At 65.7% G+C, this 15,648-nt stretch overlaps 1 protein-coding gene across 1 annotated transcript in view; it reads left to right on the top strand.

Moving 5' to 3' along the window:
• Positions 1 to 8,837: 8,837 nt before the first annotated feature.
• The window catches only part of SLC38A10 (solute carrier family 38 member 10), a gene marked incomplete at its 3' end in the record, with an annotated part of 29,158 nt that continues 22,347 nt past the window's right edge, over positions 8,838 to 15,648 (top strand). Inside the window, exons 1-5 of the mRNA XM_084298315.1 lie at positions 8,838 to 8,967; positions 9,599 to 9,716; positions 12,677 to 12,722; positions 13,997 to 14,090; positions 15,139 to 15,282. Coding sequence (XP_084154441.1) covers positions 8,860 to 8,967; positions 9,599 to 9,716; positions 12,677 to 12,722; positions 13,997 to 14,090; positions 15,139 to 15,282 — 510 coding nt within the window. The 5' untranslated portion in view covers positions 8,838 to 8,859. The remainder of the gene's footprint in view (positions 8,968 to 9,598; positions 9,717 to 12,676; positions 12,723 to 13,996; positions 14,091 to 15,138; positions 15,283 to 15,648) is intronic.

Raw genomic sequence — 15,648 nt, 5'->3', positions numbered from 1 at the left:
TGCTCCCCGTGCCCTCCCCAGCACACCCCAAGGCCGCGTGGGGACCCCCCCACGACCCCCCCGACCCCCACGACCCCCCCAAACCCCCCCCCACAGCACAGAGCCCGCCCCCTCCCGTGCCCACCCCCAGCGCCCTGCCCCGCTCCCTTTTTGCTCCGGCACTGCAAGGGTTAACCCCCGCCGCGCTCCCCTCCCCCCCCCCCCGCCCCCTCCCTTCTCCGCTCGGAAGCGCGCGCGCGCGCGCGCTCGGGTGACCGGCGCGCGCGCGCGCTATCCCCCCGCCCCCCCCCCACCTTTCCCCTCCCCGCGCCGTCGGGGTGGGCGCTGATTGGCTGGCCGCCCGCCAGCCCGCTGCCAATCACGCAGTGTAAACAAGGCGCCGATTGGCCGCCCGCCAGCCCGCACCGCGCCGCCCGCCCGCCGCGCTCACTGGCCGCGCCGTTTCAAGGCCCCCCGCGGCCGCGCCATGAAAGGGGAAGGAGGCGGCGGCGGTTTCTAGGCTCCCCCCCTCCCTTCTCACCCCCCCCCCCCCTTCCCCTCCCCGGTTCCGTCCCCGCTCCCCCCCCCCCCTCCCTCCCTCTCCTCCCCCCCCCCCCCCCGGGCGGACCCCGCGGCCCCGGGAGCGGCGCGGGGAGATCAAAGGCGGCGGCAGCGGGGAGCGGGACGGGGCCGTGCCGGGAGCCGCAGGTCTGAAGGGGGGGGGGATACGGGGCTGGGGGGGGGCCGGGGGAGGGCTGGGAGCTGCCGGGCACCGGAGCCGTACCGGGCCGGGAGCGGAGCGGAGCGCTCCGGAGGCGGCGGGGCCGGTGAGCGGCGGTGGGGATGGGTTTGGGGTTTGGGGGGTCTCGGGGATGCTGCTGGGAGTATAAAGGAGAGAGATGGGGGAGAGGGGGTGGGGGGGGGGGAGAGGGCTGGGTGCACCGGGATGTACCGGGAGAGCTCCGGGATGTACCGGGATGTACCGGGATATACTGGGATGTACCGGGAGAGCGCCGGGTTGCCGCGGCTCGGGGCTCCCGGGCGATGATCGCGTCGGGATGGAGCGCGGCACAGCCGGGACACGGGCACCGGCACCGGCACCGGGACCCCCGGACACGGGGACCTCCCCCCCCGGTCGCGGGGCCATGCACCGGAGCCGCAGGGGCGAAACCCACCGGGAGAACGGGCACGGGCACGGGCAGCGCACACAGCCCCGGCAGCCTCCCGGTGCGGGCAGCCCCGGGCTCGCTCCTCCAACCGGGTGGGGGGACGCGCTGGGACCCCCGGGCAAGGCTTTGGTGTCCTTCCCCTTCCCTGCATGCTGCTACCCCATTAAAAAATAATTATTATTATTATTAAAAAAAATAAAAAAAAAGCACAAACCGCAGATTTTTGTTTCCTTCTCGCCTGTTTCTGCCCCGCAGTGCCGCTGCCGGAGCCCCGCAGGATGCTGTAGGATGGGGCCGGGTCGCATCCTGCCGGCCCCGCATGGAGCTGCCACCGGGATCGGCCCCGTCTGGGAAGGAACCGGCACGGAAAGCACCGGGCAGGGCCGGGAGCAGCATGGACAGCACCGGGAGCAGCACCGGGACCAGGTACCGGAGCGCCGGGTGCCCGTGAGCAGCACGGTTGTTCGGGGCCACCCCATTGTTCCCGGCCACCCCTCGGCGTGGGGTGAGTTACCAACAATTTATTGGCTGGGAAGGAATTAAAAATGAAGAAAAAACCCCAAAGCCGACGGCCGGGCTTCCCGCACCGAGGTGGCTGACGCGGGGCCGTGCCGCCGAGCAGCCCCGGTGCTTCCCCGGCACCGGCGTAACGGTGAGGTCAGTGCTGAAACGAACCCGGCCCGGTTAATTAAAGGGGTTTTAATAACAGGCACCGGCCCCGTGCATCCTTCCTGGTGCCTCCTATGCGGCTCAGGGCCTGGGACCCCCCCCTCCTCGCCCTCGCCTTTGTCCGCACCCGGGGCGGCCCCGTGGGCACCGGAGACAAAGGGCGGCGGGAGGGGGTCCTGCGGGGCCGCCCTTTGTTGGGGCCGAGCCGAACCGGGCCAGACCCCGTGCTCCCGGCCCCGGGAACAAAGGCGGCAGCCCTGGGGTGAGCCCCCCGACCCCACTCCGGGTAGGGAAAGCGCGGGGCTGGGGGCTCAGCACCGGCACGGCACGGAGCGGGACGGGATGCACCGGGACCTGGCTCCTTTGTCCTCACTCCCACCCGCAGCACGCGGCGCTGAGCGTCCCGGGGGGCTCAGCACGGCTGGGGGGGGCGCAGGGCTTGGGCTGCTCCCCCGTGCTGTGCATCGCCGTGGCCGTGCGGAGCCGCCCCGAGCACCCAAGGGTGCTGCCTGGGGCTGTGCGGCAGGGGCACCCCGGGGACAGCCATCGGGGGGGGGGCTGCAGCGCCTGCGTTGGCCCCCGGGGTCCCAGCACGGCCTCGTGGCTCCTCTGGCAGCCCCCCCGGCCTCGTGCCCTTCTCCCGGCACGGCAGCGTGCGGCCGGCCTCGCCGTGCGGGCAGCCAGGAGCAGGCGCCTGCTTTGCGTGTTGTGTTTGGTGTTCATTTAAAAAAAAAAAATAAAAATTGTTGTCTTTTGGGTTTATTTATATTTTTTTAATTTTATTTTTGTTGTTTGTATTTTGCTTTTTTTTTTTTTTTTTTTTTTCCTGGAGTTTTTTTTTTCCCGGCTGGACCCCCCCTCAGCTGCCCCGGGGCTTTGCAGCTCTGCATGATTAAAGGGCAGCTTTGTGGACGTGGAGGCCGGGAGCAGCTCCGGGCTGCCGGGCTGCTGCCGTGGGACCGGCCCCGTGCCCGAGGGGGTGCCTGAACCACGCCACCCGTGACGGCACCCACAGTGCCCGCCGCACCCTGCCTGGCTCCGGCCCCATCCCAGGTGAGCGACCCCGGGCACGGGGACATTCCTGCCACCAGCCTGGGGACACCGCCACTGGGGGGACCTTGTCACCGAGCCCCCCGCCCACAGCAGCCCCTGCGGGCTCCCCGTGGCTCTGCAGACTCCTCAGGGGGCTCTGCACAAGCAGCACCCGAGGGTGTCACAGTCGGTGGCAGGGGACACGGGGACACCACGGTGGTGGCACGGCAGCAGCACCGTGAGGGCTGCGGGTTTGGGGTGCGTGGGTGTCCCCTGGCACCACGGGGAGGAGGACAGGAGGACAGGGGGCACCCGCTGGGGCTGGAGCTGCCTGGGACCAGCCCGATGTCCCCATCCCGCAGCCAGGCCGGGTGTCCCCTGTCCCCACCGGGGGCCTGGCCCAGCCCCACCGGTGCCCGGGAGGTGCTGGCAGCCGGGGGGGGAGCAGAGGGCGGCCTGCTTCACGGTGCCAAAAAATAAAAAAGAAGCAACTTCGCTCCTATTAAATGTCCCGGTGCACCGGACGTGGCAATAACCGGGTTTGCTCATGCAGTCGCTGCCGGGATGCGAAGCCAGCCCCATGAGGGGGGAGCACCCGGGCCCCTCCCCAGCCCCGCACACACCGGGGTCAGGGCACGGCCCCCCCCCGCGGAGCCGCCTCCTTTGTTCTCGCTCCCGGCCGGGGGGGGGGGGCACGCACCGGCGCTTCCCCGCTGCCTCCCCGGGGCTGCCCCTGCCCTGCTGCCCGCAGGGCTCCGGTGGAGGCCGCGGGGGGGGAGCCCCCGCCGTGACCCCGCAGCCCCGGGGCAACGGGAGCAGCCAGCGAGGGGGCGGGGGGCTGCGACCTGCCGGTACCGGGGGGGCCCTCCGCAGGCAGCCCCGCGGTGCTCGGGGCCGGCAGCCCTCGGGTAACCCCAGCGCGCACCGGGAACCCCGGGGGACCCTCGCCCGGTCCCGGGGGGTGCCCGGCGGGGCCGTTCCCGGAGCTCGGCGCAACCCCGGTGCCCGGTACCGGGCCCGTCCCCGGTACGAGCACAGCCCGGGGGGGGGGGGGCCTGACCCGGGCAGGACCCCGTTGGGGGGGGTTAGGGGGGGTCACGGGGACCCGAGGGCGCGGCCCCGCTCCCCGCCGCCGCCCCCGGCCCTGCCCCGCGGTGGCGGCGCCGCGCGCACGTGGCCGGGCAGGGGCATCCCCGGCCGCCCCGCGCCGCCCCTCCCCCCGCTCTCCCATTGGTCCGCGCTGCCCCCTCCCGCGCTCCCATTGGCCCCGGCGCCCCGCACAAACAAAGGCCGGCGCCCGCGGGGGGCTCGGCGCGCCGCCCTCATTGGCGGGGCCGGGGCTGGGGGCAAGCCCCGCCCACCGCGGCGCGCCTCGTGCCTTAAAAGGAGCGGGGCGGGGCCTGGGCGGGGCGGGGCGAGCCCATTCATGCGCGCGGGGCGGGGGCGGGCTCGGCTCGCGCGCGCGCCACGGGGGGCGGGGCCTGGAGGGGGCCGTGGCGCGCCGCAGGCACGTGGGGGCGCGCGTGGGGGGGGGGGGGGGGGGTCTCGTGGGTGCTGAGCCTGGCGCGTGGCCGGGGGTCGTGCACGCGCTGCACGGGAGCGAGCGGGGCCGCGCTCACGCGGGGTGCGCGCCCCAGGTCGCTGCGGGGCCGCGCGTGGGCGCCTGCGGGGCACGGGGGGTGCCCACGGGTGCCCACGGGTCTCGCACGGACGCGCGTGGGGGGCTGTGGGCACTGCTCGCCCCCACGCGTGGGGCTGGGGCCGGGGCCGGGGTTTTCCCTCCCCAGCCCTAATCCGCAGCCTCCCGGGGCTGCTGCCCCCCACGCACTGGCACCCACGCTCCCCACAGCCTTCACTTCCCCTGGTTCTGGTGGGGTCCCCCCGGTGGGGACATTGGGGTGACACCATGGGGATATCAGGGTGACAGTGGGAGGGCATCGGGGTGATATCACGGGGTTGTTTTGGGGACATCGGGGTGGCCCCACGGGGATGCTGCAGCCCCGCTGCCCCCCTTCCCTGGCCAGTTCACGCTGTTGGACTCGCGCCGCTTCCTTCCCGGATAAATAGCCTGGATAAATGGGGTCCCTCTCCTCCGTTTTCCTAATGGTGCCCATAAATTTATTTACATTTCCAAGCTGCCAGGTACTCGCATGACACACGGCGTCTTCCAGCCCGCGCCGGAGATATGGATTGAACTTTAGTCTCCGAGCAATTAAGGTGCCTGAAACTGCACTTCATTAATGGTTGTTATGCAATAAAACCGATAAAACTGCCCTTATTTGCAATATAAAAACGCAATTTGTTTTAATTTATGTTTTTAAATACTTGCCGTCTTCTTCCCGGGCTCTGCCAAGCATCTGTCTTCGGGGTGGCCACGGTCGCGTGGAGCAGGCGGCCCTGGCTGCTCCCTGCTGCTGGGGACGGGGCCGGGTGCCCCCCCTGAGCATCCTGCCCCCGGGGCTTCGGGCAGCAATGAGCCCCACGGAGCAGTTCTGCCACCACAGCAAAGCCCCCCCATGTCCCTGTCCTTGTGTTGGGGACATCCCCTGTGTCCCCGGTGTGGGGCACAAGCAGCTTCGGCGCTTTCTGCTCCCGGATGGGCACAAACGGAGGAGAAAGGCAGGAGGGGAGGAGAGGATGGGGCAGGTGCTGCTTGGGGCAGGACAAATAAAAGAAGAGAAGGCGAAGGAGGAAGGAGCAGCACGCGGCAGCCGCCGCAATATCGGGCGGTTATTGCCAGCAATAAATATTTCGGAGACCTTTGGGCCGGCAGCGATCGCCCTTCACGGGGCGGCCCCGCAGAGCCCCCTGCACAGTGGCCCCCTCGGCTTCGCTCCCTTTTATCCCGTATTTGCCTGCTTTATTTCATCTCTGCTGGCTGCACAGCGCCGTACTGAGCTCCTGCTGATTTTGGGGGGAGTTGCCCCAAAATGCAGGGGAGGAGCAGCTCCGGGGGCTGCCGGTGGCCCCCGCTGGCCCCCACTATTCAGTAGCCGGGTGCTGCTGGGTTGCAGGTGAGCGGCTGTAGGAAGTGGGATCCCAGCGGGGTTGGGGACACGGTGACTTGAAGCACGTTGTCCTGGGGGCCGGGGGCTTTGGGCCAGCCCTGGGTGCGCAGCCAGGGCCCCGGGGCGGTGAGCGAGCGGTGCCGGAGTGGCCGTGCCCTCTGCTCTGCCCCCTTTTACTAGGAGGGAAAACGGAGTTCGGATCCTCAGCTGGGCTTTAGAAATTGCCTCAAGGGGGGCTGCTCTGAAAAGCAAAAATCAGGGAGAAAAGAGAAAAAAGTCAGGGAGAAAAGAGGAACAGGGAAAGGGGCAGGAGAGGTGGAAGCGGATGGTTACCAAAACCGGAGCCATCAGCACCCTGAGCCCCCCAAAAACCCCCAGACTCAGCTCGCCCAGCACCCCAGGGGTGGGCACAGCGTGGGGACGGAGCCTCCCAACACCTCCCACAGGGCCCCCCGGGACGTCCCAGTGCCCCAGGGGTCCCACCTGCGGATGGGGACAGCGGGGACGGGGACACCAGCGACAGGGACAACGGTGACACGGCTGGGGCATCACCAGGATGGGTCGGGGTCCTTGTGGGGTCCCCATCCCCGTCCCGCAGTGTGGGGGCTTACAGGCAGCCAGCTCTCGCCGTGCTCCTGGCTGCCGGCGGCCGTCGAGCACGCGGAGCAGCCACCTGAGCCCTTTTTTCTGCCAGCGTTGAGTTAGAGGCCGTGTAAAACTAATTGGATAAACATGATTTCCCCTCTAACTCGCTGCAGATGTCTCCTCCTCGGCGCAGGAATAAGGTGAGCTCCCCTTCCCAGGCAGGCAGGGGGCTGCCGTGGGTGCCTGGGGGGGGGCTGAGACCCCTCGGGTAGGGGGTGCCTGGTGCCAGCCCCTCGCCTGGGGACAGGGGGGGGACGGGAATCCCCCAGAGTTGGGGTCACGGTGCTGCTTCTGCTCCCAGAGGGGTGGAGATGGTTTGGGAAGTGGGGGTCCCGTGTCCAGGTCCCTTGTCCCATGTCCCTGTACCACATCCCATATGCAGGTCACACATCCCATTTCCTTGTCCCATGTCCCTGTCCCATGTCCCATTTCCTTGTCCCTGTCCCATGTCCTGGCCCCACATCCCTCTTCCAGGCCCCACATCCCACATGTGGGTGCTGCAGCCCCCCCGTGACCCCAAGCCGAGCCCCCAGCACCGCAGGGAGAGGGGACGCAGGGGACCCATCCCATGGGGTCCCCTCCCGCCTGGCAGCCCTAAACCAGAGCAGGGGGCTGGGGCTGTGGGGAGGGGCACCCCACACGCTGCTGCTGGGACTTTTTGCTGGTCCCATGGGTGCTCCTGGCCCTAAGGAGCTGAGGATGCCTTGGGGACAGCGTGGAGCTGTGGGGACCCCGGGCCTCCCTGCGCCCAGCCCCATGGATCCCCAGCCCCACGGATCCCCAGCCCCACAGCCCCAGGACCCCACTGGCAGCAGGGCCAGCGACAGCCCCAAACTCAACCCAAAATCCTTCCTGGGACCTGGCGCTGCCTCGGGCAGCAGCAGGCACCAAAACTCAGCCGGCGCCGCGGCTCCAGCCCCCGGTAGCACCTGGAGGGAATTAGGCAGGCGCGCTCCACCTCCCCGCCAACCTTTTGTAGAGCAAATTCCTGCGGTTACCCAGTGCAATTGCTGCAAATTATACGAGCGCCGCGCGTTCGGGCGCATGGGAACCTTGGCTCGCGCCGCCCTGACCCTGACACCGCTGCTGCTTTGGTTTCCCCCCCTCTCCGAGGGTTGACCCTGGGGTTCGGGGGTTTTGGGGGGCTCCGGGTGCGCCCCCAGCCCCTCTGAGCCCATGCAAACCCCCAGGGTTTTTTTTTTTTGGGGGGTCCTGGCCATGGGGCTGTGCTCGGTGGGGAGTGTTGGGATGGGTCTGAGCGCCAGCCCTGCTGTGTGCATGGTGCACGTGGGTACACGAGGGGATGGTGCACGGCCAGGGGTGCACACGCGTGTGCAAGAGCACATGGGGAGGGCAGGGGCTGGGCAAAGGCAGCGCCTGGGGTGATGCTGCAGGGGGTGGTGTGTGTGGGCAGGGGTGTGCGTGGGTGTGCATTTGGGTGTGTGTGCATGTGTGTTTGGGTGTATTTGGGTGTGCATGGGTGTGTATTTGGGTGTCTGCAGGTGTGCATTTGGGTGCGTGCATCCATGTGCACGCGTGTGCAGCTGTGTGCACGTGTGTGCATGGCCGTGTGTGCACATACACGCGTGTACACTCGTGTGTATGCATTTAACCCCCTGTGTGAGCCCCTCGGGTGCCAGCCCTGGGTAGGGCCCCCCCATTTTGCCCCCCCCCATCCCCTTGGGGTGACGCTGGGGGGGCTTTGCCCCAGGATGAGGCCTCGTGGGGGGGTCCCAGCCCCCCTGCCCTGTGCCTGGGGCTGTGTAGGGGCTGTGGGGGTCCCATTCCCACCCCCACCCCACTGCCCTTGGGGGTCCCACAGATGGGGAGAGGGGGGTCGTGCCCCCCCCCCACCCCCCAGGCCCTGCATTAACCTCTGCATTTGGGGTTGGGGGAAGCAGGGACAGCCCCACACAGCCCCACACAGCCAGGATCGGGCCCTTGTCCCGGGGGGGGGCTCAGGAGGGTCCCAGGGGGGGCTCAGAGGGGTCCCAGGGGGGTCTCGCCCCCCCCCCTTCAGCCCCAGTCCTCCCAGGAGCAGCGAGCTCGGTCCTCCGAGGCGGCTAGAGCGTCGCCGGAAGCGCCAGCGGAGCAGCGGAAGCCGGAAGTGCCGCTGTGGCCGGTGCCGGCGCGGGGCGGGGCGGGGGCGCTGCCGCCATGGCGGGCGGCTGAGGAGGAGGGCGGCGGGGCCGGGACGGGCCGGGACGGGCCCTGAGGGGCGGGGAGGGGCCCTGCGGGGTGTGGGGGGAGCGGGGGGGGCAGCTCCGGTACCGGGCCTTTACCGGAGGGACCGGGGGACACCGGGTGTGGGTGTGTGTGTGGGGGGAGGGGGGGTGGGGGGGGCACCGGTTTAGGCCATGGCGGCGGCGGCGGCGGCGCCGGGCTCCAACTGGGGCCTGATCATGAACGTGGTGAACAGCATCGTGGGGGTCAGCGTGCTCACCGTGCCCTTCTGCTTCCGGCAGGTCGGTGAACGGGCACCGGCACCGGCACCGGCACCGGGACCGGGGGGGTGGGGGGGGGTACCCGGTGGGGGAGGCCCCGGGCGGGGGCCTGCAGGGGGTGGGGGAGGCCCTGGGGGGGCTGCACCGGGGATGATGCGGTCGGGGGGGGGGGGGCTGGCCCTGTGTTGAGGCGTCCGGTAAAAAAAACGGAGGGTAACGGACCCCCCCCCCGGTGCCCCCCCCCCCGGTGCCTCCGTAGCGAGCAGCCCGGTGCCGTGCCCGTGGTGTGAGGGGGGTGTGCGAAGGGCAGAGGCTGGGCCCTGGGGTCTGCAGCAGGTCCCGGTGCTCTGTAGGGCCCGGGGGGCACTGGGAGCGCTCACGGCCCTGGGGGGGGGTCACCGGGAGGAGCTGCGGGGCCATGTCCCGCCGAGCCCCCGGCCCCGTTCAGTGCTGGGAGCAACGGGGGGAGGCGAGGAGGAGGCTGAGACCCCCCCGGGCTGCGGGGTCTGGGGCTGGGGTCCCCTCGGGGCCGGCAGGAGTGGGGTTGGGGGTGCCTGAGGGGGGTCCTGAGGGGTCCGGGGGGTGCTGAGGTCGCTGATTTTTTTCCATTTTCTCCTTATTTCCCCCCCTCTGCCCCATTTTTCCCTTGCAGTGCGGCATCGTGCTGGGCGCCCTGCTCTTGGTTTTCTGCTCGTGGATGACCCACCAGTCCTGCATGTTCCTGGTGAAGGCGGCCAACCTCAGCAAGCGCAGGACCTACCCCGGCCTGGGTGAGCGCTGCAGGCTCCGGGCCTTCCTCTCGGCTTTCTCGATTTATTTTTAGGCGGCGGTTTTACCCCAAACTCTTAATTTACAGCTTGCAGCTTTCTTGGCACGCCCCGCGGCTTCTGGGGGCGGCTCTTAACCCGCGCCCTGTTCCCCCCGTCGCTCTCCGTCCCCGGGGAGGGGGGGAATTGGAGGCTTTAATTCTGCTCCTGGGGTTAACGAGCACCGAATTATTTGGACCCTGCGGGGCAGGGGAGGGGATGCAGGCGCTGAGTGATGAAACCCAAACGTTTTTGGGAGCCGCCTGCTGCCAATTATTTGGCCTTGCCCCCCCCCCCCCTCCTCCTCCTCCCCGCCCAGCGCGCTGCCGAGGACATCGGGTCCTGGCACGGAGCTGCCGCCGCCCCGCTCTGCGCCGGGAGCGTTTGTGGCAGAGCTGGGGGGGAGCCGGGGAGGAAAACCCTGCCAGCTTCCAGGCGGCCGGGAAAACAGAAACATCTGCGGGGGCCGTGGGGGGGGGTTGGCAGCGCCCGCCAGCTCCCTGCCTCGGCTCCTCGGCGCTGGCGCCAGCGCCCGGGCTCTGGTTGTGACCTCTCTGCCTGCCGCGGGGGGCGGGAGGGGGTGTTTGGGTTCCAGCCCCTCTCAGGTGGCATGTGGAAACCGCAGGGGAGGTGGTTTTTTCATCGTTTTCTCTTGGTTTTGTGTTTGTTTTTTTTTTTTTTGGGGTGGAGTTTTTTGGGTGGCGCCGCCGCCGGGGAAGGAGTTGAGGAGCTGCGTGGCTCGGGGTGCTGACAGCTGGGTTTCCTCCACGCTGGCGGTGCCCAAAGTGCTCGGCTGCTGCCGGGCTTTATCTGCTGGAAACTAAACAGGGCAAAAACTGCTGCGGCCTCTGAGGCCGTGCCTCTGGTCCTGGAGGGAAAACTGAGCCAGCCAGGAGCCCTCAGGCAGCACCCGGCTGCGGTGAAGCCAGCCCTGGTGTGTCACCTCTCCCAGGGAAAAGGGATCCTCGGCGCTTTCAGAGCCAAGGGGTTCGGGTACACAGAGGCTGGCGACGCTTCCAAGCTTCCTGGCACCTCCTGGCACCTCCTGGCACGCCGAAAGAAGCTTCTCCTCCCTCCCCGGGCGCTGGGAGAGGTGCCACGGGGCGCGGGCAGGGGAGGGGAGGGCGCTGGGAGGAAAAGGCAGCGGCTCCCCGCGCCGCATCGTAATGCAGCGAGGCCGGGCAGCTCCACACAGGCAGCCTTTGTCAGCGCCCGCCTGCGCCCCGCTGCATCCACAGCTGAGGCCGGGGGAGGCTTTGGCAGCACCGAGGGACAGGGGGGGAGGTTTTGCAAATGAATTTGAGGCACTCGAGGCCCTTCCGGAGGTGCTCTGAGAGCTGGGGGGGGGCACAAAAGAGCCGGGCTCGTACCGGGATGATGCTGGTCCCGTATGGCTGCGGGGCTGGGCTGCCCGGGGAGAGGAGAAGCAGCTCGGGCAGCTCCCTGCAGCAAGAAGTGCCCAAAAGCAGGCTGCTCCGTGCAGTGACCACAATTAAAAAAGGGTTTCTCTAATTACCGAGCGGGTTCGGCTCTGCCCAGCTTGAGATCCCCTCCCGAAGGTGCCTGACCTTACGGGGTGCTGTGTGGCCGCCGTCTCCTTCCTCCCCGAGCAGGTAAAGGACCCAATTTCCCCACATCTGACCTAACTTCTGAAGGCTGCTCTCAGCAGGGCGCCGAGGGGGCAGGCTGCTTGTCGCCACCAACGGGAGGCACCGAGGCTGCGTGGTGTCAGAAAGGAGCCCCGGGGTCCGTACCACAGCACCAGGCCTCTGCAGCAGCCCCTGGGGAGGACGTTTTTACCCCCTGCGTGTTCCCCTCCCTCGTGCCAGCCCCGTGGAGCCGGGCGCTGTCTCTGCGAGCTGCCGGGGGCGATGAGAGCTGGAGGCTGCTCCTCGCGCCGCCGGCTATTTTCGGTGCTGCCCGCTTTTGTTTTTCTGCTGCCGCCCTCCCGCTGAGCCTTTTTTTTTTTTTTTAATTTTCGTTCCGCGGGAGAACACGCTGTCTCCTTAATTTTTAACTCTAGCCGAGTCCAAAGGAACCGTCGATTGTAAGTTAATATTTAAAATAACAGGGGGAGCTTCCAGGAGGGAATAAATTCGCTCTCTGGCGGGCGCTGGGGAGCCGCTCTGCACCTCGGGGGGGGGCAAAGGGGAACCTTGGGGGGGTTTCGTGCTGGGTTTCTGCAGTGACACGGGCGGGCAGCGCGGTCCCTGCTTGGAACTGGAGGCCTCAATTCCCACTCTGCCCAGCGAGATCTAAAAATACGTGCGGCGGTTTCTGGGCTTTTTCTTTTGACGAAAAAAAACAATGGTTTGAAGAGTAGCGACCGTTCTGCGCTCCAGCCCCAGCGCGGGAGGGGGAGCCAAGCGTTGGCAGCAGCCCTTTGGTGTGGGCTGCGAGTGCCGGGGGTTCTGGGCGTGGGGTTGGACGTTCTGGGCAGCGGATCAGCTCTCCCATCCAGCAGCGTCAGGCGGCTCGCTTCGAGTGGGAAGACAAAAATAAAACGGGGGGAGCTTGGTTGCGATTCCGCACCGCGGTCGCTTCTCGCCACGCAGCATCTTCGACGTGCGCGTTCCCCCCGCCGCGCCGACTTGCCTTTAATGGTTGCCATGTGTGGCTGCTGCTTCGCGCTCCTTTTTTTTTAAAAATAGAATGGGGAAGAAGAAAAAAAAAAGGAAAAATAACCTGCTGTCTGTCTTCCCCTCGTCCCTCTTACCCGTCTGATGTGGTTCTCAGTTTGCGGAGGGAGTGGCTGAAAAGGAAAATGGGAGGGTGGGCAAGGGAAACCAGCCCCAAAACCCAGCCCTGGTGGGTTGCTGCCCTCTGCCACTGTTATTACTGAATTTCTGACTGATGTGTGCCATGTTCTGGGCTTTCCCTGCATTAACTGCAACTTTTTTTTTTTTTTTCCCCTCTTACACCAGCATTTCATGCCTATGGAAAAGCAGGAAAAATGTTGGTGGAAACAAGGTAACCTGCCCTCAAAGCTCGAACAGCTCAGCTTTCATGAGGAACACTCCTGTGGCCTTGCTGTGCTCATTTCCCGTGCTGCTGCCTCCCCTGCTCCCACCAGGCCTCCTTGGCAGCTAGAACTTGACCACGAAAGTGAGCGAGGTGCCCGAGCACAGCCCGTGTGCTTCATCCTCAGCGCTTTGTGCCTGCTTCTGAGCTCGTGAGCTCCTCCCCGGCTCTGCTGCGTGCTGGGAAACCGTGGGCAGGTCGCTCGTGGCTGTTTTCCAGGGGTGAGATCCCTGCCAAGGCTGCTGTGAGCTCGCAGGAGAGGTCAGGACCTCGGATCTGCCCTCTGGCTTCCCGGAGCTTCCCGCTCCTCCCCTCGGTGCTGCCTTGCCCCATGGGGCCACAGGCACTGGGAGGTGCCCTGGGGTGGAAGTCCTGTCCCCAGGGCTCGTGGTCCTGTTCCTTGGACAACCCTGACAAAAAATTGACCCCAGGCAATCCCTTGCAGCAGAAAATCCCTCGCAGGTTGTTCAGCAGCCCTGGCAGGCCATGCGGTGTTGTTACCACGCTGCCTTTTCCAGAAGAGATTCCCTGGTGAGGGCATCTTGCGCTCTGGCCAGGCTCTGGTGCCCTCTCTTTCTCTGATCCCTGCTGCAGAGCACCAAAAATACACAGAATCTTTCTCAAATGCTGCTGGTCCATGCGGGCAGCTGCTGTAATTGCCCCGGGGATGTTATCTGGTGGATGCAGTTGGGTTTATTTTGCTGGGGGTGGCCTCCCCCTCACAAACCCAAGGGTAAAGCGTGGTGCTCCCTCAGCTCCGGCAGCCGCAGGGCTCCCCCTGATGTACACACCGCTCGTGTGGCTCTGAGAGTGAGCACAGAGCCCCCGTCCCTGTGGATGGAGAACCTGCTTCATTGCTGGTCGCCAAATGTGTTTTTGGGGTGGGTTCTGCAAAATTTGGGGGTCGTCTCCATTGACGTGCCAAAAACTTGGGTTGAGTTGGGGCGTGGACGTGCTTCAGAGCAAGGCGCTCTGGGGCTGCTTCCCCACTGAAGACAAGCGAGCAGCTGGCTGCATGGATTTGAAGGCATTTTAAAGGTTCTCTGTTTGCTGTTTCCCTGTAAATCCTCTGGAAGCTTCTTGGGAGAGCGCGGGAGGGTTTTGAGCCACCTGTGGCTGTCGTGGTTGGGCGCAGAGAGAGGCCCCTGAGACCTCGCCTGTGCCGCAGCTGCGCTCCAGGGCTCCTGCTTCAGCCTCCTAACCTCTGTCCTCTTGTTTTGCAGCATGATCGGGCTGATGCTGGGAACTTGCATTGCTTTCTATGTTGTCATTGGTGACTTGGGCTCCAACTTCTTTGCTCGGCTGCTCGGATTCCAGGTAAATCAGTCCTCGCTGCGCTGCCTCTCCCGTGCAGGCGGCAGGCCACGGGCTGCTGTGGGGTCATCTCCTGGCAGGCTGTAACAGCACACCTTGTGAGCAGAATTTCCTTAGAATCATATAGGTTGGAGAAACCCTCTTAAGATCATCAAGTCCGATTCTTTTGCTCTGTGAGGTCCTGGAAGCTCAGACGTATGCCGAACAGTCAGATGTGCAGCACCTCCAGTGAGGCACGGCCAACAAAATGAATCCTTTTAATATTGCTCCCTATTAATTCTGAAGCAGATACGTGACAGAGATAACTCCTGTCCTAATTCTCGCCCCTACCAGGCAGTGCCAGCCAGTTCTGAGCTCACCCCTTTGCAGCCCCCTGGTTCAAGAGGAATTTTTGCCCTTTTCCCTCGGTGTTTTAGTGGCCAAAGCCACGGAGCACCTGCCTCCTCGGGGATGAAATCTGCCCCGTGGCAGCCCCGGTGTTGGTGCTGGAGGCTGCAGCAGCCCCCGGAGGCAGCCTCAGGCCGTGCTGGGGAGCAGAGAGGGGCTGTGGAGGGGGCTTTGGCGGGGCCGTTATCTGCTCCGCCTGCTGCTGCTAAGCTCTGATTAAGGGACTGCGAAGTTAAAAAGATGCATCGTGGCTGCAGCCAAATGAGGTATTAAATATTTCCGAGCGTTTCAGAGTGTTCTGCTATAATAAATACCAATGCGAGGTTTTGATTAATTTTCTGGATCAGAATTTTCAAGACTTCAATCTCCTGGTTCCCGAGTAAGTTCGGATTTGATTTAATTGCACGAAAATGCTCAGCTGGCTGGCGCTGGATTAGCATTTAAAGCTCCCCCCTCCCCACGTTTCCACTTCGGGGTGGACCTGTCGCACGCGGCGTAGAGCAACAGTGTCACCCAGTGACTGCGTGAGCTCCTCGCAGAGCTGGCTGTGGGAATGGCAGCAGCAGATCTTTAAATCCCTGCAGAATCACGGGCAGGAGTTGCTTTGCTGCTCCCCCGGGGTATTTCGAGCGTGCTTCAGTTCTCCCTGCTGGTCCCTTTCCAGGTGTCGGGCAGCTTCCGCATAGTCCTGCTCTTCGCCGTCTCCTTGTGCATCGTGCTTCCCCTGAGCCTGCAGAGGAACATGATGGCCTCCATCCAGTCCTTCAGCGCCATGGCGCTCATCTTCTACACTGTGTTCATGTTCGTGGTGGGTATCGGGGCTGGGAACGCCGTTTTCCCAGGGGGTTACCGCAGATGTTCCTGCTCGAGCCCTGCTGGGACAGCCTGCAGGTGCAGGGCTCAAGTTTAACGTGTCCTTCCTGATAAAGAGTGCTGAGAGTGCCTGGTGTAACGACCGGGCTGCATCACTCGGGCTTGTGAGGGCAGGAGCACAGCGAGCAGGAGCTGGCCAGCAGGTCTGCGCGCTCACAAACAGCGGATTACAGCAGCCGAGAGGATTTGTGGTTCATTCTCCTGTTGGTATCTCGTAATTTAGGGCTCCGAAGTTTAAATTGGAGGATGGGAGATGTGGGGGGAAAAGCGCCTGGAAGCAGGAGGGCTTTTATCAAATGTT

The sequence above is a fragment of the Netta rufina genome (genome assembly GCF_964035555.1).
Source record: "Netta rufina genome assembly, chromosome: 19".
In the NCBI taxonomy this organism is placed as follows: domain Eukaryota; kingdom Metazoa; phylum Chordata; class Aves; order Anseriformes; family Anatidae; genus Netta; species Netta rufina.
The sequence above is the reverse complement of the archived record's forward strand: the minus strand, read 5'-3'. Positions and strand labels throughout refer to the sequence as shown.